At 40.8% G+C, this 22,107-nt stretch overlaps 1 protein-coding gene across 1 annotated transcript in view; it reads right to left on the reverse strand.

Annotated features, from left to right (window-relative positions):
- The window catches only part of LOC103482105 (myoferlin-like), a 29,539-nt gene that overhangs the window by 871 nt on the left and 6,561 nt on the right, over positions 1-22,107 (reverse strand). Inside the window, exons 4-36 of the mRNA XM_017310714.1 lie at positions 20,672-20,780; positions 20,493-20,586; positions 20,233-20,396; positions 18,444-18,572; positions 18,269-18,331; positions 18,131-18,181; positions 18,012-18,042; positions 16,302-16,417; positions 16,069-16,195; positions 15,891-15,994; positions 15,252-15,320; positions 15,131-15,174; positions 14,504-14,586; positions 14,351-14,389; positions 12,301-12,425; positions 12,106-12,219; positions 10,088-10,265; positions 9,849-9,973; positions 9,090-9,199; positions 7,896-8,088; positions 7,585-7,740; positions 7,340-7,471; positions 6,622-6,785; positions 5,010-5,124; positions 4,720-4,822; positions 3,980-4,122; positions 3,689-3,859; positions 3,370-3,463; positions 3,205-3,282; positions 2,221-2,402; positions 1,704-1,862; positions 488-589; positions 250-411 (exon numbers count right to left, since the gene is read on the reverse strand). Coding sequence (XP_017166203.1) covers positions 250-411; positions 488-589; positions 1,704-1,862; positions 2,221-2,402; positions 3,205-3,282; positions 3,370-3,463; positions 3,689-3,859; positions 3,980-4,122; positions 4,720-4,822; positions 5,010-5,124; positions 6,622-6,785; positions 7,340-7,471; positions 7,585-7,740; positions 7,896-8,088; positions 9,090-9,199; positions 9,849-9,973; positions 10,088-10,265; positions 12,106-12,219; positions 12,301-12,425; positions 14,351-14,389; positions 14,504-14,586; positions 15,131-15,174; positions 15,252-15,320; positions 15,891-15,994; positions 16,069-16,195; positions 16,302-16,417; positions 18,012-18,042; positions 18,131-18,181; positions 18,269-18,331; positions 18,444-18,572; positions 20,233-20,396; positions 20,493-20,586; positions 20,672-20,780 — 3,829 coding nt within the window. The remainder of the gene's footprint in view (positions 1-249; positions 412-487; positions 590-1,703; positions 1,863-2,220; positions 2,403-3,204; positions 3,283-3,369; positions 3,464-3,688; positions 3,860-3,979; positions 4,123-4,719; positions 4,823-5,009; positions 5,125-6,621; positions 6,786-7,339; positions 7,472-7,584; positions 7,741-7,895; positions 8,089-9,089; positions 9,200-9,848; positions 9,974-10,087; positions 10,266-12,105; positions 12,220-12,300; positions 12,426-14,350; positions 14,390-14,503; positions 14,587-15,130; positions 15,175-15,251; positions 15,321-15,890; positions 15,995-16,068; positions 16,196-16,301; positions 16,418-18,011; positions 18,043-18,130; positions 18,182-18,268; positions 18,332-18,443; positions 18,573-20,232; positions 20,397-20,492; positions 20,587-20,671; positions 20,781-22,107) is intronic.

The following is a 22,107-nucleotide window of genomic DNA, read 5'->3' on the forward strand; positions in this document are numbered from 1 at the left end:
ACGGATTGACAATCAATTTCACCTGCTGTTGTGCAAATGGAATAGACAACAGATGGAAATTATATTTYATTCATTCAGATCTAGGATGTGTTATTTGAGTGTTCCCTCTATTTTTTTGAGCAGTGTATATACACACACACAAACACACACACGTACTTTTTTTTAATGGGTCCTGGTGAATTATTTTAGCCAAAACGCTACTTTTAAAATATCCGTGCTGGCATCGTCCTTTAATGACATCATCATTACCACTTTGATGAAGAGGACGGAGCCGGGGAAGTTGGGGCTCTTCTTCATGTTCTTGATCACAGCAGACTCCACCCGCAGGCCTCCACACTCCACCACCAGGCTGGGAGAAGACACCGCCGCCAGCTGGTAGGTCTTCATGTTCCTCAGACCCCATGCCAGAATCTGGAGGCCGAGAGGAGAGCTGGTTACACAGAGAGACGGAGAGCATCGACGGACCGGAGTCTGCGATGAGCCTCACCTCCACAGCTGTGAGCTGCACCACCGGCCGGATCCCCTGAGGGACCATGTAGAGGTTCTCGGCTCTTTTTGGGGGAACCAGGGGAAGATCCCCATCACCCGACTGCAAAAAGACAAACTCTCAACGTTTTGTTTCCAAGACTGACCGTAGAGAGACAAATAGGGAAGAGGATGAAATACCAGTTTGAAAAAACACAAAACTTTTTTACTAGTGCTCTGAAATTCAGGGTTCTTACAGGTTTCACATTTTAAAAAGTATGATTATTAAAAATGTATGAAAATAATCAACCAAATAATTGATTAACCGTTAACAGGAGTATTCAGACTCAAAAAAAGGCTGTTTCCTGTAAGAACATATGCAGAGCAGCAAAAACTTCCAAAAATATAAGATGCATTTAAGATAAAAAAAAAAAAAAAAAAATTTAAATCTGTTCTTCCCAGCTCTCCTCTAGTTTCGGCCTCACCTGGTTCAAATTCTGTAAAAACGAGCAAACCTCACATTAAGTATCTTTTACTATCCTGTTATTAATTAGTTCATTTAAATATGAATCAGCAGCAGATCAGCCTGACATTGTTCTGACGAGTCAAACAGAAGGAATGAGTTTCACACATGGTGATTCTTTTAGCTGCAGTTGAATCGTTTGCTGCACATCATGAACAGCATCATTGTTCATCACTGTTTTTGCATTCAAGGCAATAAAATAAACTTCTTATTTAAAAAGAATTAGCATTTTTATCTTGCACAAAATATTTTTTAAGTGCAAGTTAAAATGAAAAAGTTGCAGTTATCTGGTTGAAAAGTTTTATTATTGGATTAATCTTCAGAATAATCGATTACTACAGCAATAGCTGCAGCCTTGATGAACTTGACCATATATCAACTCTACTGCTCTAGATTATCCCAACATTATGAGCTAATCTGTTGTTCACAGAATGAAATGAAAATCATTTTGCTGTTGTACTTTCCGTCTTTTCCCAGCATTCCGTATTCCAGTCGCTCAGACTGCCAGCTGTAAGAACGCGTCACCTCCAACCCTCTCAATTTAAAACAGCAAGAAATGTTTGGTGTCAGGAAATGAAACCGTATAGAAACAGTTGGTGTAGCAGGTCATTCAGTCCAAATGCAAAGCAGGAAGGAACGCTCCAGAATTTCTAAGAATGTAAAGCAACCCGTTTCCCAGAGATGTACAGATTTTTTTTTTTTTAATAAATCAGACCTCGTCTTTCAGAATGAGCTCAGCCGCCACGAGGGCCTCCCCAGCCCTCTGGCCCTTCTGGATGACGGGGTGCCACAGCAGCCGGGGCGTCTGATCTATGCTGGAGTTCAGCTTCACCAGCGGGACGCAAACGCTGCGGCCCAGCTGCTCGTCCTTCCCCTGCACACAGCATCACATGTTTCACTGCCACAGAGTTCAGCTGGAATCCCCAACGGCAGAGAACCAACGAGGAGCTGAGAAAACTCCCGGAGGGGAACGGATTTATTCAGCCACAGTCACACGTTAAGGAGGGGGAGAGACGGACGCTGTTTTGCAGGGAAATAAAATTCTGAAGAATGTTCCGTTACATATAATAAAGGCATGTTGAATCTTTCCTGAAGGAAAATTAGACCTTGAAAAGTCAATTTTCTGCCCTATGAAAGTTCAGCGTTTGAACTATGCATTTACAGTCCGAAGCTATTTCATCTGTAAATGGGATCTTTGAATCATTGTAATATACCACCACCATGCAGCCTACCACTTGGTCGCTGTCGTAGAACTCCAGGACCACGTCTGGAGGATTGGCGTCAACGTTCTTGGGGTCTCCGTAAATCTCCACGTCATTGAAAATCAGAGTTTGGTCCCAGGTCGGGTTCAGCGTGGCTCGGAGCTTCTCTGTCGTCTTGCTGAAGTGAAGGAAGGAAACGTGCGCGTACGGATCTGTAACGGGGGAAGACGTGATTTTACCTCATATTCATTTGCATGGGACAGTCTTATTAAAAACACAAAGACTTGTCATGTTCAACATGGAAATCTGTAGCAGACATGATGCTGAACTGCTTTTCTCCAGGTCACTTCAAAACGTGGTTGCAGGTCTGAGATAGTCACATCAACCTACTAGTGTGTGATTTAAATACTTAGTTTAAAAACTAAATATTTAGTTTAATTTGTAGCTAAATATTTACCTCCGATATATTTAGTTTACAAATATTTTGTTTGCCAACGAAATATTTAGCTCCAATTGAGATATTTTCTTTAAATATTTAGCTCAGACCTAAAAATTTAGCCAGCAAGCTAAATATTTAACTCATGACTAAGTATTTATGTCAGAGATAAATATTTAGTTTGAAAATGAAATATTTAGTTTGTAAACTATACATTTAGTCTATAGCCTAAATATTTTGCTTCACATTTAATACTTAGTTTAACTAAACATTTAGCTTGTGAATTATATCTGATTATGAACTGCACACATTTATGAATGTATGAACATGATTAAATATAACTTTGAAAATTAACACTCAGTTTATTTCCCAGGCTAAATAAACCAAATATTGCTGTTAATGTTTTACTGTGTAACTTTTGAAACGCAGCCCGGTAGCAGAGCGCCATTTGACCTGCTGCAAGAAGCGATGCTTTAAAAGGATTTCACTTTTTGAACTGAAATAAAATAAACTTTTTGATAACATTTTAATTTCCCGACATGGATCCACAGATCTTTTGCAAACAGATAAAATCTTACCAGAGAAACTGTCTTTGTCCATAGACGTCAGGTTCCTCGCCTGGTAGAGATAGACTCGGAGGTGGTACATGTACGACCCTACAGAGGAGTTCAGGAAAATAAGATAAATTCACATCTGACCCTGCTGGTCTGTGGCATCTTATGTTCTGATTGCCTGTGGCTCACTGTCGAAGGAGCAGGACACGGTGGGGGTGTTGGCCCCAAACAGCTTGGTGGCGTCCTCTTTGGAGCCTTTCTCCTTGTCCTCTGTATCGACGCCCTGCAGACCAAAGCAGAAACATCCTTCAGCGGCGTGTTCATGTGTCACAAGGGAAATACAAGCCAAACTGCGCCTGAAGAGCCGGCTTTCATTAATCGTGGGTAAATATTTGGTGACTCATTAAGCTCACAGTCAGTTCCTGCTTCCTCTGAATTACCAACAGGACAGTTTGCTGCTCTGAACGACAATCTGTCTGTCTGTGACGGTGGATCCAGTTTCACTCACTAATGCGCCCTCCAGCTGAAAGATGGCGCAGGCTCCCAGGAGATCTTCGGGCGCCATCTTTCTCCTCAAACGCCGTCGACGGAACGAGTCAGAGGAACGCTCGTTTTGATGGAATTTCCAGCCAATCAGGGAGGAGAATTCCCATCCCTCGGGGTCACCGTGATCTCTCCTCTGTGCATTTGAGAACAAACATCTAAAGGCAACAATATTTCCTTAAATGGATCAATGCAGAAATGCATGTGGCAGCATTTCTGACAGTTCCTTCACTAAGCCGTGGCGTTGGGTGCTGACCTCCAGCGCTGCTCCGGCCGGACGCGCCGCTCTCTTTCGGAGCCGGACCAGCCTCCTCCGCCGGTGGACGTGGTACATCTTCTCAGCAGGGACCCAGGATCGGGGCTTATCGTCTGGAGGAATGGTCACCCCGTACTCCCAGCCTGTGCAGAACACACACACACACGCACAGAGTTATATACTTTTGTCATTCATATTATCCTGGCAGTATTTTGTCATTTTTATGTTTCTTCTAGTGTCATTTCTTTTTTTTACCCCTGAACTAACGGAGAGCACTTTGGTGCAGAGTTCACTGCTGTACAGCTCTACAGAAATAAATGTAGATTTATATGTGAGTGATTTATTAACCTGTCTTCACACATTAATTTGTGTTGCATGTAATTCTTAATTCATGGGATCTAAATCGCCAGTGCTCTACACTTACAGTATGTAACTTTTATACTTAGAAATACATTTTTTTTTTTGTCTTTTTTATTTTTTTACAGTCTGCCATTAATGCTAAAGCTAGTTAGCATAGCCACCAATGATGGTAGATGAACAGTTTTCCTGTAACTAAGCTGTTCCTCCGCCATTACATGAGATGATTGTCAGCGCTTAACCCCCCCTCCTCCTGGCTCTGATTGGCTGTTTCTGACTGAGTGTATTTCTGCAGATGGCAGTGAGAGCATTGATTAGATCAAAGCACATCCATGAAAAGCTCAGTTTATGGATGTAAAATGACACATTGTGAGTCTCTGCACCTTGATCATCCACAGCTCTGTTGATGTCCACCGTCCAGCTGTCCTCCCACGTCCAGCCCGGAGGACAGTCGAACTCTTTAGGGTTTCGGTTTTTCTCTCCGTTCTGCCCAACACACAGATCAGGTCAGCTGCATTTTCATAATCAAGAACGTGCATATCTTTTTTTTTAAGCATCTGAGTAACAGAGAGATGATCCGCAAGTTTAAAAGATCCAAATTTGTGTATTTTTTTGTCATAGAGATCCTGATGGTGTGTGTGTGTGTGTGTGTGCAGCGGCTCGCTGCTCTCACCACGTCGGTGTACGGCTCCGAGGGGGCCTTCCACTCTCCGCCGGGGAAACGGCTCTCGTTCTGAAACACCTCGTCCATGAACTCCGTGTGTCCGGCGTCTGCCTCGGTTAGCAGGCTGAAGCAAAGTCAAACCATCTTTTTAATAAAAAAAATTATGCAAATATTCAGTGTAGGTGGGTTAAAATTAAATAAAGCCCTAAGGCAGAGGGGTTAAACTAATTTTGGGCCACATAAAAATCCTGACTGTTCTCACAGGTATTGATAAAACCCATTAGCTAATGACTAAAATATAAATAAATAGCTGCGTCTGCATCCAGTAATGACTTCAACATTGAAAGTCTTTTCACATTGATCAGTTCCTCCAGGATTTCATGTTTGTTTTTGTGATTTTTCTTTGCAATCATAATCATATTACTTTCAAAATCTAATATTTCAAAGGAATTTTTGGAATATTTGCACTTATGCATGACATTAAATGGGACTGTTAAACTCACCACATCAATCACAGACAATAACGTGACATTAAGTAAAGCTGAGACATGAGTGTAGCAGAAGTAGGAAATACTGCCACCTGCAGGTGGGAGTTAGATTTTTGCAGAAAATTTGCAATAAATTCACAATTCTGCATTAGCATGAAAAAATGCGGGGTTCTGTTGATTTTGGCGCGACTTTCTACGATCAAGGGATTGCGAAAAACTGGAACTGACTGACAGAGGTCATTTGGTGCCAAGAGACACACGTGCCCTGGGGAAGCTTTAAAAACAGAAGCAGTTTCTATGGAAACGACCATAAGGGAGGCAGAAATGTTTGCCGTTTAGTTTGATTCCAGTTAGAATTAACCTAACAAGTTTTCAAAACGACACTTCCTCCTGATGCTTCCCCACAGCGCTGCCTCTTCCCTTTACTGCGGGGCACCAGCTGCTAATGCCTCTCTGTTCTCTTTTTAATAATAGTAATTGTCTGACATGGAAGCCCATTTCCACCTCTTTGATAGAAAAAAAACAACTTGTAAATCCTGACTTTTCTCACAGGTACAGGTTACTGGCAAAGTCATAATTCGCCAGTCAGCGAATTATGACTGACTTATGACGCCATCCTGAATTATGACTTCGGATTCGCCATTCCGCGATCATAAGATATATTTTTTTCTACAACAAACCTGGTTCTTTGAAGTTTATTTGATATTATGGTATTGTTCAAAACTCCCAATATTACAAATATTACAACAAATCCTAAAGATTTGCTCGGTGATGTTGGCAAAATCCATTTCTTTCTATCAAGACAAACTTGTCTCATTCATCTTCTTAGAACGCAAGAGAGCCAATTCAAGCTAGCTCTGTTAGCCAAGTCATAATAATGATAATTTCTTTTTGGGGGGGATTTCATCAAACACCAAGACTGGCTGTTCTGGAAAAAAGAACTTCCAGGTCACTGGTACGTTCTGCTACAGACATCAAATCATATTGATGCGAGAAATGTAAACAAAGGAAGTGTGGTCCATTAAATTTAGTCCTGGTGAATAAAATAAGTTTTTCTGTGTTGAATTTTACTAAATAAACAAAGACTAGTTTAGACAAACTTTTCTCCCTTCATTAAACCCGTGTGTTCTCACGCTTTCTCAGGGTCGATGAACCAGTCAGACTCCCACTTCCATCCTCTGGGTGGCATGAAGTACTCCTGCTTCAGCTTCAGTTTTCCTGTCACATCAGAGAACTTGTGTCGGCCCACCAGTCCGGTGGTTCCCCAGTTCCCGAACACTTTAGCCTGGTTTTCATACTGCAACACAGCAGACGACACAGCAACTGAAAACGACTGGACAGGCATCCATCCATCCATTCATCCATTTTCTTGCACCTTTGCCCCTCAGTGGGGTCGGGCGAGAGGCGGGGTCACCCTGGACAGGTCGCCAGTCTGTCGCATGGCATGGACAGGCATGAATATCCTTAAACTTTTATCCATTTTCTCTCTCATCACCATGTTCTTGTATTTATTTTGTTGATATTTATGTGATTATGTTTGGACGACTGAACAGAGCGTAGTGACTCCACAGCTTAGAATGCCGTTTTATATACCAACTCTGCTTTAAACGTTTGCCCACATTACAAAGAAGAGGATCGTATTCTGATTAGGAAGTGAAACAAACTGAAGGAAGTTGGCTGCATATTTAGTAGCATCATAGTAAAGAGGGCTCAATACAATAATATGCTTCTCAGTTCAAGTGTTGTTGATAAACAACCTCCAAGTTGGAGGAAACTTTATATTAAAATCTTAATTTGAAAAAAATAAATAAATAAATTGTCCATAAAAGCTCAGTTGTTGAAGTCTCATACCAGTTCAGCAAACACACTGAAGGTTCCCTCTGAGAAGGCGTTGAACCTTTTCTCGTGTGCAGAGAGGCCGAGCCACATGTTGACCCTGACCTGGACCGGAACCTTCAGGCCTTTGGTCTTGTCCATGGGGTACTGAGGGCATGAACACCACAAAGCTTCAACAAGGTGATGAAGAAAGTAGCAGTTCAGGAAATCTAACAGCAGAATCTGGTCCAGTGTTTCTTTCACTCCCTCACACTGTGTACCTTCAGGAAGATGGTCCGAGTCTGGCCACAGTGCTGCCCACAGGCCTGCTGGCTGTAGGTGGAGTAGAGGATCTGATGAGCCGGGATGCGGCTGTAGGCCACACGCTTCTCGCCGCGCAGCATCCAGATGATCACGTCAGGCATGCTGTTCTGGGGCTGCAGACGAGGAGAACGTTGGCAGGGAAAACTTTGGACATATTAGGACGATCCCTGAACGCCAGCCGGAACCCAGCCTCAAACCTCCGGGCTTTCTGTGTGCGTCTGTGTGCGTCTGTGTGTGTGGGTGCGTGTGGGTGCGTGTGTGTGCGTACCTCGTCGGCCAGCTGGTTGAGCTTGTCCGCCCAGCTCTCTATGTCCGGCACCGTGTCTGGGATTTCCCTGGCCTCCTCCCTCATGCGTCTCGCTGCCACCTTGATGGACGTCAGAGCACTGTCTCGTAGTTTCTTGATCTGGATGTCCAGAGATGTCAGGTTGGAGCGGCCCTCCAGGTCAGGGGTGGGGAAGCTCCACGAGAACACACACAGTCAGTCAATCATTATCCACACACACTTCCATGTCAATACATTTTCTGGTCTTGTTGATTTGTGGTTATTCTGATCCTTTAACCGGACTTCCCTTTCATTAAAGCAGAGATGCACCAACAAACACTTGATGCTAACCATTTCTAGCATTTTGTAAAAGGTGTTTAGGCCCCGTTTAAGAGTGAAATAAATAAGGTTCGGCAATATATCTGATATCTCAAGTCAATTTTTGATTTAAAACATTTTCAGAGTCAATCATTTTCATAGTTAATAATTTATTCAGTCAAAAACCTAGACTTTTTCCCCAGCAATTCACTCCTTGGGTTAGTTAGGAGTGATGTCAGCACACGCAAGACTCATCTTGTTGTTTCTAGTTATTTAGAATTTGATTTCAGGTCAACTCAAGGAAGAGATGATTGAAATAAAAATCAAAGTTTTTTGAAAATCATTTCTATCATTTGTAAAAAATAAAATAAAAATAAAAAAGATAAAAAAAGTAAAGAAAGTGAAAGGGTGGGGGGAAATAAATGATTAAAATCAGGAATCAAATCGGGTTTGAAAAGAATTTAATGTATTTTTGAGCCCTGCAACACACACATCTGGTTTCTTCAATCTGGAAGAGAGCAAGGCTAGGTGGATAACAGGAAGGCTGAACAGAAGAACTGCTTACAGTTTCATCCTTTTGCACTTTCAACATTTCAGAGAACATGCCGGATTTGCAAATGTTGGCAGACATTCAGCAACACAAAGATGATTTAGTTTACTCTCAATTATCACCAAGAGACTCTCACATAAAATGTGATTCCCTCTCCCAATACAAAATGGAAATGTAGTCACCTTTGTAAAATAATGGCCCAAGTCATTTTTGGACAAAAGTGATTTTTGTTTAAATCTTTTACAAAAAGTCAAGATAAGAAATCTACAAAATGCTGTAGGATGCATCTCCTGTTAGAAAGGCAGGAAATAGAAACTTCCTCTGTTTACCTGTCCAAGTCTTCAATCAACTGATTGAGTAACTTCATCCACACCTCTGTCAGCTGGCTGTCAGGAACTTTAGCCAATATGGTGGTTTTAAATGCATCCAGGTTGGATTGCTAAAACATGAAACACAGAACAAGCAGCTCCCTCTCACATATTCTCAGATCAACTTTAAAGCTGCAGTATGCAACTTTTATAAAAAAAAGTGTTATTCTTACATATTTGTTAAAACTGTCACCATGTTGTGACGTATGGGACAGATAATCTGTGAAAAAGATTATTTCACCACCGCCCTGTGCTTCTATAGCCGTCTGAAGAAATGTACCACCTCCAGGTCAGAAACAACCAATCAGAGCCAAGAGGACGGCCTTAGAGCCGTCAATCAACTTTGTGTTCCTTCTGCTAAATGTGCTGATGGTGGAGAAAGAACTTACAGTTACAGGAAAACCATGCATCAGTCAACATTGGATTAGCATTCAGGACAGGCTCTGCTGACAGGGAGAATGTAGTGATAGCAGAAAGCAAGGGAAGGGGGACATGATCGACAGGACTAAGCCCCGCCCCCTGGCACTGATTATCGTTTCTAGTTGGATTTTTTACATCTGTCTGATCTTGACTACAACATAGTGAGTGACAGTTACATAACAAATATGTAAAATACATTTATTAAAATTACATACAGCAGCATTAACACATCAATAAATACCAATAAAATAAAACACATTGCATCAGGCCTTTAGTTAGCAAAGAAAACACCGATGTTACCAGACGGCGTGTGATGTAAAGGATGATGTTGACAGAATCGAGGCGGTGACCGATGTCCTCCCAGAAGGACGTGAGAACAACCACCGGCTTAGTGTTTGCCCAGGGCAGGTAGTAGTAATGGTTACCTGGGAAACAGAACCACACTTGAGGTCAAGTGAAGCCTTGAAACGTTTAATTTAAAGAGCTTTAGACTGTCAAGTTACACCAGCGACTGTAAAACAGAGAGCTTAATCACGTACCATCAAATACAGCACAGCTATACTGGGTGGTGGAGGCCAGGGGTTTACAGGTGGTGTCCAGTTTGTTGCCGTAGTTACCAATGCTGACCTCAAACTGGATGGGTTCACCAGGTTCCTGAATCATGGAGGCGCTGTGGAAGACTGCGCACAGACAGTATTTTCTTCTTCGCTGGTACTTCTAAAAAATGGGGAAGAAAAAACAGCATGTTAACTTTCATATGATGAAATGCTAGCTATGTTGTGAAAATGATGAATAAGTTTTAATGGTGATTGGAATGGGATGGTTTTCAGCTTGAAACACAAATCTAATATTTTTTTCATTCAAATGCATTAAAACTAAGTGCTAATATGCTATGCTAGATATGCTAACAACCCTCTTCATTGTGGAAGTTATTATTGTGGAAATACGTCTCATGTTTCAGCAGTTGTCAGAAGGTGATTAAAAACTAAGAAGCACAAAATATGTTAGGAGCCATTTTAAACTAAACTTTCCTGCCCAAGAAGAATGTCAGTTTTAACATAATTCAGGGCATTTTTCCAGCTATCTCATGGTGTTTATATAAAGCAGGGCTCTCCAAGATCCAGTCCTCGAGGGCCGGGGTGGTGCAGGGTTTAGATGTGTCCCTGGTCCAACATACCTGAGTCAAATAATCCGATCACTACCAGAACTGATTCACCAGTATGCAGTCAACTTCCCCAGTCGTTTGATTCAGCTGCGTTGGACCAGAGACAAGCTGAGGGACCCTGGCCCTGCAGGCCTGGATCTGAAGACCCCTGTTCTAAAGCCCGTGTTCTGATTAAAGACCAGGATTTAGCCTGATCCAAGAGAGCAAAGCAATGTGCCGCTCTGCTCATGTGCAGCTCTATCCAGCTGAAGACATGAGCATGAGGGGCCTCCTGAGGGGCCACATGGCTGCAGCTGTGATCTGGTAATCTCTGGCTTTAGGTCCCTGTTGTTCATCATGTTGGGACCCAGGGGAGGGGTCATGGTTGTAAAGTTCATGTTTTATTGCTTTTAAGTTTTTAACCTCCATCAGAGTTAAAGAGTTCTGTAAGGAATGTGTTTACAGTTTACATTCTGTCCTTAATCCTCTTATCTCTGTTAAAGACACCCATTTTTCACACAGTGTGACATCACCTTTGATCCCAACTGATTAGTAACAATACATTATTTTTGTATGGCACTCAAAACATAATACCTAGAACATAAATATTTCGGTTTGTCATAGCTTTTTAGACATAGATTTTAGACATAATTATCTAAAATCAGTTTTCCTTCACAAAACAAGATATTGGAATAATGTCTGATTTTTCCACCAGAATAACCATTAGGAACTCCAAAATATTGCTACAAGGTTATCATAAAAGAGAAAGAAACGGCTAAAAACATAACTGTACTATGAAAGCTCTAATTGGCAAGTATAATTTCCTCCATAAACTCATTTCAGGCAACGAACTTGCAATTTAAAGGGACAATATGCATTTTCCAGGCACATATTACAAAAGTAATACAACACTATCAAATAAATGTTACCTTCAGCAGTCATAAAATCGTTAGTTGCCAAAAGTTGTCAAATATCACTTTAAAGAAATTTGACGTCTCTTTGAAAACTCCTGCTCTTTCTGAAGCTCCGTCTTCAGGAAGTCATCACAACATGGCTCCTCTATCACTTTAATAACGTTTTCACCAGTTTTGCAGAGAAACAGCTCCTATAATGAGCTCAGCTGACTTTCAGTTCCAGCAGGTGTTTGCTAATTGATGCTGGCTAGTCTGAAGGAGCTGAGTGAGGAAGGGCTCATCTGTAAGGTGGAAGCTCGGGAGCTGGGCAGGGCTAGATCCACCCAGGCATTTTGCACAGCTCAATGGTTGCAATGGATATAAAAAAATTTCTCAAACATGCATGAAGACAACACTCCAGATCCGTTTTTAATGAGGGAATAACATTATTACATGATGTAAAGCTCACAAAAGTCAATGTTGCATCATACTGTCCCTCTGAGCTGAACAGCTGCAGTACCTGAACCACAAGGATGTCGTCACTGTGGATACTGTCAACTGCTTTGTCTGCTTTCCCCTCCAGCTTCGTGGAGAGCTCCACCAGCACCCTGCCCCTGTACGCCACTCCTTCTCCCTGTAGTGAATTCAAATGATTAGGATCTCAAGATTATCGTACCAAAGAAAGGAAAGGCTAAAAGCAAAATGGTGCCGGTACCTCGCCAAGGTTCAGAGCCTCGTAGGGGTCTGGGAGGCCCGTGAACTCTCTGGGACTGCCGTACAGGTTGATGTAGCAGGGGCCAAACACGGGCAGGAAACCCACCTGAGACTCTCCTGAGTCAGCTGGGGAGACGGCAGCAGAGTTCATCTCTGGACAAACTTACATGAGCAAAGTTCTTCTTGTTAGTAGGTCATGCTGGGAAAGCAGGCAGCAACAAACTGAAGTGACAGGGAGGTGTGAGGTCAACACGTAAAACTTATCAGGTCAAAACAGAGCAGAGAACAGTGGTACTAACACTATGCACAAACAGGACTTGACAACAATTAGACATGGGCTGGTTAGCCAGTATCGAAATGTACTGAGGTTTCAAAACGTTTAGGTTTCACCAACAGCTAAAGTTTTTCCGTCAAACAGCTTTAAACAGTGAAGTCTGACATTTTACGTTCCCCACTGGTCTGGTAATTATGGATAGTTTATGCTATTATACACAACCTTCATTCAATATTTCATGAGCCCTTAATTTTTGTTTTTTGTTTTAAAAATAGTCACCATTGTTTAGCATTTCTATATATGTTAGGGCCAAACATTTTTCTTAATTATGAGAATAGTTAAAATATTACAAGAATATAAGACAAAAACACCAGAAGAAAGTCATTTTAATGAGGATTAATTTTCAAAAGAGGTTTTAGGATCTGACCAGAGCAGCTCATTCAGTCCGAGGTTCTTTCTTCGAATTAGACTCAGTCGTTTGCACAAATGTTTCAAAAGCCTGTCTGTGACAATTTGGTCCTCATGAGTTAAAAGATTATGTCCCATTTGTAAAACTGATAACCATAACTTCACTAGATGCTCAACATTCGTCATTTAGATTTAAGATTTTTTGCGTTGGAGTTATAAAATTACCAATTAATTTGACTAATACTACTATTTCAATATGAGATTATTTTTGTGCCATTTAAACTTTAGGTAACTCTTTATTTGAAGGGGGGTGAATAAGACAGTCATGACACTGTCATAAACATGACATAACACCTGTCATGAACATGAATAAGCCTTCATGAATATTTATCACTGTTGTCATAAAGTGTCATTCGGTAAATTATGACACTTTTAATACAAAGTTGACATTATCCAAAATGTCTTTGTTATGACAGCTTGATATTAACCAAGAAATCATTACTGATATAAACTTGTTATAAAAGTATTACTGATTGCACTTTAGAAATTAGGTATCTTTATGTTATTAAAGGTAAAGTTTAAACAGTAATGATTTCTTGGTTAATGTCAAGCTGTCATAACAAAGACATTTTGAATATAGTCCAACTTTGTATTAAAAGTGTCATAATTTATCAAATGACGCTTTATGACAACAGTCATAAATATTCATGAAGGCTTATTCATGTTCATGACAGGTGTTATGTCATGTTTATGACAGTGTCGTGTCAGTCTTATTCACACCCCTTCAAATAAAGTGTTACCAAACTTTATTCTTATACAACTTCTCTCATTATTAAGACTTTATTCTTAATCGGGGTTTTTTTCTAAGCCTGGCTCAAATTCTATTTCAGTCAAACTTTGTTAAAAAAAAAAAAAGGAAGAAGAACTGAACTGTCCAGGTTTGTCATGAACTCTGGCCGACCTCATTTTACCAATTTTGCATTCAGCACTGTATTATCCTGTACAATAGGCATTTAAACCATTAAAAAAATGCTTAAGTATTTTTGCTGTAGTCTATTAAATGACTTATTCATAACTGAAAATAAAATATATTGTCTTAAATAAATAAAAACAGGTTTTGTTGTATTCTATGTGCAAAAGGGTAGGCAAGTATAAGCCTAGGCTTCAGTCTATTCCTTTTTGGTAAACTATTGATTTGTTAAATAGTGGGGTTTTTTGCCTCCTTTTTTAGCAATGTTGTAAATTTAACAAAATAAATCTCCTCTGAGTCTGAATCAGATGAAAGCTTCATACCGGCCCAGGGCTAATCACAAGCCAATGCTCAATGCATAACATCGCATGCAACACAGAACAAAAAGCGCAGGTGAACCTTCAAACGATGGCATTTTCCCATTATCTGCATGTTCCTCTATTCCAAAAGAAAAAAAGAAGAGTAATTTAAAAGTTCTGCTACTTGGATTAGAAAACTTCTCCTCCAGTTTTTGGACTTTTCAGACATTGAACTAAAACAGAAGTCCCGTACCTTCTATCTCTCCACCAGAGGAGGCTATCTTGGTCAGGTTCAGGTATGTGGTGCCAACCGCATCATTTCCTGTCAGCCGATCCCTGCAGCCAAACATCAAGTAAAGACATTTCATTCATCCCTGCATTTTTTTTAAAGTACACACTAAGTGAGTTTTTATGGTTTCATTACTAAGAAGGCAAAATTAAAATCTTTTTTTTTGTTGCTTTGAGTCTGGAAGTTTTCTGCATGGTATCAAATTACACCGAGATTTAAATACGTTATCAACGCCTAAAGAGGCATGCCATTTCTCCAACCTTTTCCTCTTGAGCTTATTTCCCTCTGGCCTTCCTGAACCTGAGCTATGTGAACACTTTTTTTCAGATACTGTGATGAAAATTAGCTCAGCCAACAGAACATGTTATTGAGGGGAAAGGGAAGGGCCACCGCAGTCTGAGTCACTGCCCTGCATTATTCTCAAGTGGTTGTTGCTGGGCCATCCATATACACAGACACACACAAGCACACACATAGAGAATGTCACTGACCACATTGCAGAAACATGGAGGCACGTTTTCCCAGCTGGAATTCACTCCATTAAAATAATACACTGCTGCAGCCTGAATGCTCTGAAACAGAAGAACTCACCAGTCGAACACGGTCAGCTTGATGCGCTCACACATGGACGGGAACTGCAGCGAAGACAAAAAATCATTTCCACTAAACTTTTCTAAACTTGATCGTCTTTAACAGAATCAGAACTTCTTACTTTGACTTGAAGGTTCAAAACTTGGTTCCACTCTGGGTTTGCGTTCTTCTCAATTATCTGAGTGCACAACTGGAAACAGAAAAACACCGTTATTAGTTTTTTGTCTCAGCAGTTAACATTTATGCTTTTTTATTAAAGGACTTTGACTAGGACTGGACAATAAATAAATAATAATATATCGCGATAGACAAGTGACTAATATCAATAGATAATACATCTAATATAATATTCAATATAAAAATTTTCACTGAAATCTGAGCTAGAACCACACAGCATTCTGGGAGATGTAGGCAAAGGAAAGGTTTTAGCAGCTCAACCTTTCACGGCTAGCTAAGCTAGCTGAGTGACATCAAGTAACTCACTCTTTGGTTACCTAACAACAACATGTTGAGTGACTTGTGCAGTAGCAGTTTCAGGTTTTGCCACTGTTCCTCATAACTACTCAAAAATTTAAAAAATTAAAAACAATTTGGAGGGAAAACTGGATAAAACAGGAAAAGTTTGGTTGTACTTCAAATATTTGAAACTAAAATCTAATCAATTATTAATATCGACTGATAAGAAATACTTCTATCAGGATCTGGATTTTTAGCCATTGTTCATCCCTGACTGGCCAACAAGACTGGATTGAGTTGAAACCTTTTTGCCAGCAAAGTGCGCCTCTAGGAAAGGATCCACCAGGTTCTTCTTGTTTTCCTCTCCTCCAAAGATCCCTTTCAACGTCTGGATAAATGCATCGTCCACTTAAAACAAGAAAAAACACGCTTTGTTTTATCAGACAGAGATTTGTGATCTGATTGATTTTGTCTCATCTTACTCTGGGGGACGTCCTCAGCCCTGAACACCTTTAAGGACAACGTGGCCCACCGCAGGGTGACCCCTGCTGGCAGCAGCAGGTTGCTCTCTATGTCATCCTGGTCGTCATTTGATTCCCTCTTCTCCACCTACAGTCAGAAAAGAATCCAAAAATAATAAAATAAATGGAAAATGGGAGCAGATTCTGTGGTTGGTAGTGAAATTGAGGCAGGTGTAGAATCAGTGAATACATACCGGAGGCTCGTCTCCTGTTCCCACAACAAACAGGCTGACTTTGAGGTAGCCCTTAGCGCCGGAGCTGGAGTCATCTGGGTCATTCAACAGGAGCCACTTCCTCATTACACAATGGGCTGCAGAATGACCACAAGTATGATCAGGACACGAGAATCACAGACTCCCCAGCCTCTTTCACTTGGCAGCAAGTAGAGAAAGATTCAAGCGTTCCTTGGCGGTTTTCAGTCCGTACTGACACGATTTCACAGTAGCTGGAGTTTTATGATGAAACGCTTCCATTCCAGTACAAATGTGCTGTGTTGGATTGAAATCTGGTGACCACTGAGGCCGTTGGGGGACAGTAAATTCATTGTCAAGTTCAGGAAGCCAGTGGACTCATTTGAGATTTGTGACAAGGCATGTTATCCTGCTGGACGATGGGATGGACATCAGCAGCACAAACATGTTTAAATGTTGCTTAAAGGACCCAAAATGTGCCAAAAAAAAAACAAACAAACATCTTCCACAACACCAGGCTGAACTGTTGATACAAGGCAGGATGGATCCATGCTTTTATGCTTAGGGTGAAGTTGCGTCAGAAGCTAAAGGCAGCGTTTTTCCAATCAATCATTATCCAGTTTTGGTCAGTCTGTGTGAGCTGCTGTCCGTTTCCTGAACCTCTCTGTCAGGAGCGGCCCCTAGTGTCAGCGTCTGCTGGTACAGGCCATTTGTTTCAATGATGTGTTTTGTTCAGAGATGATATTCTGCATTCCTTGACTGTTTCCCATGTATGATGTTAAAATCAGTCAGTTATTCTCCTCTGATAAGGATTTTTCATCGTCATCTTTTTTCTGTGCCGTGTATAGTGAACTCACCCATGTTTATTATTGTGAAGAGTTCGGAGATCATGTCTGAAGGATTTTTTTGAACCAAGGTCCGGTGTGCTTTCTTTGAGTTTTTCACATTTGTACTTTGAGTTTTGCAGAAAATAATTTCAAAATCACTCTCAGATTCAGACTGAAGAGGCTCAGACTTAATACCCGAGGTTCTATTGGAACTTCAACAGAAAACTTGGAATTTCTACAGCTGTTACAGCTAAATGTCTGAAAAATGACAAATGTTTCCACAAAATGCCAAAAATAACATGTGATCATGAGGGCTTTGGACTGCGCTGCCCCGACTTTCACCAGGCAACAATTAGTTTCTCTCTCTCTGAGAACTGCTTCAGCATTTTCATAAGAAACAACTAGATTAAGAAAAGCACCAAAAGCTACATATTGTCTTATAAATAGAAAGTTGGGTAACACTTTATTTGACAGGGTGTGCATAAGGCTGACATGACGCCGTCATAAACGTGACATAACACCTGTCCTGAACATGAAGTAGTCTTTATGACTGTTGTCATGAAATGTCATTCGGTAAATAATGACACTTTTAATGCAAAGATGCTCTAAAAGTTGCATTAAAAGTCCATTAAAAGTGCCAACTTTGCATTAAAGTGTCATTATTTACCGAACGACACTTCATGACAACATTCATAAAGACTCCTTTATGTTCCTAACAGGTGTTATGTCATGTTTATGACAGAGTCATGTCAGTGTTCTGCAAACCCCATAAAATAAAGTGTTACCAAAAGGTGTTTCAAAAAATCCTCTTAAATTCCCTCCAGAAGTGACAAAAAAGAACAACATGGACTTGAAAAACACTTATTAATGGTCTGTGTGAACATACCTGGTTCATCATAAACATAACCAACGTCCAGCTGTGTGAAAAAAACAAGGAGAGGCCTGGTTGAGTCACAAACACTTATAAAAATTAATAAGTATGAGTGGTCGCCACTTAATACTTACCATAAATTCACCCATAAGGCTGTCTGCCCTCAGCGAATATGAATTATACACCTATAAATAAAACAACAATCAGATTTTATGCAGGAGCATCCACACGGAAGGACAGAAAACCACAACATTTCCATGAGCTGCACCAACCCTGAAGCTGATGTTCTGTTCAAACAAATCCGACGGCAGCATGTGAACGTTGTAGAAGAAGATCTGCAAAAAGCCAACAACCAATCACATGAGGATCCACGAGAGCCAGAGCAGAACAACGAGCAGGAACACTTAAGCTTGTGTCGTCTAAGTTAGATCGGAAAAAAGACGAAACCTCGTCAAAGAACGGGTTGTTTCCCTTCTTGATTCTCGTCCGGTGGGTCTGTCCACACACATGGACCTTCACCACAGGCTTGATGTTGTTTCCGGACAGCTGACGGGCTTCCACGACCCGAACACGAATCTGGAGGACAGAGTGGATCAGTTCATGAGTGGACTGCATGTAAAGAAACAACGTGATTAGAGGGAAAGTAGGTAACACAACATAGTCATGTCACCATGTAAGTTCACACAATCACTGGTCTATTCAAGATAACTTAAATCACAAAACATTTTCATCTCGTTTGAACAGAACGTGTTTAGTCATGGCCGGAAAAAATAAAAAAAAGAGCTTCCTTTCTGTAGCAGAATTCCTCAGATGTTTTTCCCATATAGGGTGAACGAGATTCTGGGAGAAAGAATTCAGATGTTTTTCAAACTGAATAATCTGCAGAAGTGGTTTTCAGTGATTACTGATTTAATCAGAATAATGTTTGATTAAATCAGTGATCTGTTGACCCGATCTGGGTCATCAGGAGTCCAGAAAATATCTTCAGGATTTTAAAAATGTGCTTTACTTGAAGAATTTTAGGATTACATTAATCTGCAGATGATAGATGTGTTGACACACACCAGCCGAAAATGTGTAAAGAAAAAGAAAAAAGAAAAAAAACACCTTTGAATTGAATTCTTCTGTAAATGCAGGAGGATCGTCTCACAAAAAGAGAAAACAAGTCAACGTTAAATTGAAGGCGATCGAGTTGAAAAAGGTTTCAACGCAATCACAGATGCTAATCTTTATTTTATGTTTTTCTAGTTTATCAGAGCAACTAATTAGTTATTCATGACTTTGTTTCCATGGAGCATAAACACACCATGACAGAAGCCTAATTTCTCTCGGCTCCTGACCGCTGAGCTGGACAACAACCCACATTTATCCTTCCACCACACAGAGAGGAGCCCTGTCAGGACAGCTCATTTCCCTGGATGATAAATCGTCACAGAAGTTATTGCGATAAACAATAATATTGTAGTTCCAAGACCATTTTCAAGTAATATGATGTAAATGGCATAATAATGCAAGAACACATTCTCAAAGATCAATAAAGTTTAAATCTAACAAACATTTAACACTGGAAGTGAAACACATTTTAAATATCCAGAATAAAAAAAGAAAATAACAGAAACAACAAATAAAATGAATTATGAAGTCTGAATAAAACTGAATAGTTGAGGCCAATGAACCATAATGAAGACTTTTGTTGGCAGAATGACACAAAAAAAAAAAACAATAGCCGTAGTTACCGCTGGACGCACCGACAATATGCTTTAGTGTGATATGCTTAAAACTATTTGGCAACAGATATTCAAGGTGGTGTTTTTGGGTGAAGCAAGTCTCACATCCACTGTTAAGTACAGTGGAGGATCTGTGATGCTGTGGGCCTTTTCCTTTCCCAAAGTCAGAGTCATGTCCTCATGAGTCGTTTGAAATACCAGATAAACCCGCAGGGCTGGAACACAACCTGCTCTTCATCTGACCGTTCAGCAGGATCATCATCCACAACATGCAGATAAATAAATGACACAAAAATGATCCACCAATGACCTTGTTAAAAAGTTATTTCTTAACAGAAATAACCTTCTTTATGAATTGAAGTTAAAATGTTTGATTCTTGTACATTTTTCAGTAAGGAATTATTCTACTGCAACACAACTGGATGATTTGAAGAAGCATATGCATTTCAATTCTGAAGTCATGAAAAATTATTACCAAAATGCCCATAAATAAAAACTACTGAACTGACCTGGAAGTCCTGGGGTTTATTGGCGAGTCGGTGGCGACTCTGCGCCCGGTTCAGCCTCTGGCGAAGAGCCCCAGCCTGGCCGGTGGACGAAGGGGCTCCAGCTGGGCCACTCTGGGCCCCATCTGGAACAGTCTCATTCCCCTCCTCATCCCCACCCCCTCCTGCTAGGCACCAAAGACAGAAATGACCTGAGATTCAGCAAACTAAATCCTGTCGGCCAAAGTTTTGTGCAGCAATACTTCACTATGAAACAAACAGACCGGCGTCCACTGCAGCATTTCCATCTTGGGGGATGTTGGGGTTCGGCACGGCGTTGGCTGGAGGGTCATAGGCAACCACCAGGTCTATCGTAGCCTGAAGGGAAACGGGAACCTGCTCAGCTCCGTTTCATTCGACTTGTTTATCATGTTTAACGTTACTTTTACAATATAACACTCACTCCGATCCCCTTCCCGTTGTCATTGACCAGAGGAACATTTTTGCACGGCAGAGATCTCAATTTTCCAGAGGCAAGGTCTCGCAGAGAAACCTTAGTGGACCCAAGGAATCTACAAATCAAAAACAGCAAACAGAATTGTTTCCAAATTGTAAGGTAAAAGTCAGCATGCCCGTTTTGCCAATTTTATTCCGTAATGTCCATTCTGCTGACCGGCTTGGTTGCAGTCGGTCAGGATGTCTTCGGTGACAGGGACGGTGGATGCGCTGATGTGTGCTCAGCTGAGGTCACATTCACAGAAAGAGCCCAGAGAGGGAAACCACCCAGAGCTAACAAGCCCTGCCCTTCACAGATAAACAAAACTCACCACGAGGAATATCATTTCACTCTTCAATCCGTCTGCTCAAGATTCTGCACACTGCTAGTGTCCAAACAGCTGAGAACTACCAGAGTTAGTGACTTCACCACCTGCTGTACGTGGAGGTGAGGCTGCAGCGTTGGGATCTCATCGTACACCGAGCTGTGTGAACAGCAGGACTGGTGGAGTGGCTCCAGTCAATCATGGATTCTCGTGTTTTGTTGGATCATGTGCTGCCGCCCTGCTGCTTACCAAGATGATCATCAGTAATGCTCTAAATAATACTTAAAATTGAGAAAGCTCTTCATCAATCTTTTACAGCTGCAGTATGCAACTTTAAAAAAAAAAAAAAAACTATGTTTTTTTTTTACATATTTGTTGAAACTATGTTGTGACAACTTGGTATGAGAGATAATCTGAAAAAACTGAACTCCTCTGTCTTCTCCTGGTACCAACTAGAAGCAACCAATCAGAGCCCAGGGGCGGGTCTTAGTGCTTGTCACCCCGGTCTCTTCTCTGCTACCGCTACAGCTTTTCCCTATAGGCAGAGCCTGTTGTGAATGCTAATGCTAGTTAGCATAGCCACTTATGATGGCAGACAACAGTTTTTCTCTTACAGTGAGTTGTTTCTCTGCCATTAGCACATTTAGTAGAGAACATGACGTTGATTGACAGCGCTAAGCCTGGCTCTGATTGGTTGTTTTTGGTGCATTTCTTCAGGGTGGAGGAGATCCATCTTTTTACAGATTATCTGTCTCAAACTGTTACAACATGGTGAGTTAAAAAATAATTTTTTTATAAAAAGTTACATACTACACTTTTAATGTTTAAAATCTTTCATGCAGGGTGCATTTAAATTTAGCCACCTTTAGCATGATCAATTAAAATACAATGCAGTCAATTGATTTTAAAAGTCACCCAGTTAATGAGCGGAGCTTACAAAATGTCTAGAACTTAATTTCAGTATAAATCCAGCAGTTCAGTGAAGACATGAACACACGGCGTCTGCATTTTGTAGCGTCTCTACAAAATACAGAATTTGTAGTTTTAGTATTAATAAATGCATATAGATACTTTAACA

Source organism: Poecilia reticulata, linkage group LG19, assembly GCF_000633615.1.
Source record: "Poecilia reticulata strain Guanapo linkage group LG19, Guppy_female_1.0+MT, whole genome shotgun sequence".
In the NCBI taxonomy this organism is placed as follows: Eukaryota; Metazoa; Chordata; class Actinopteri; order Cyprinodontiformes; family Poeciliidae; genus Poecilia; species Poecilia reticulata.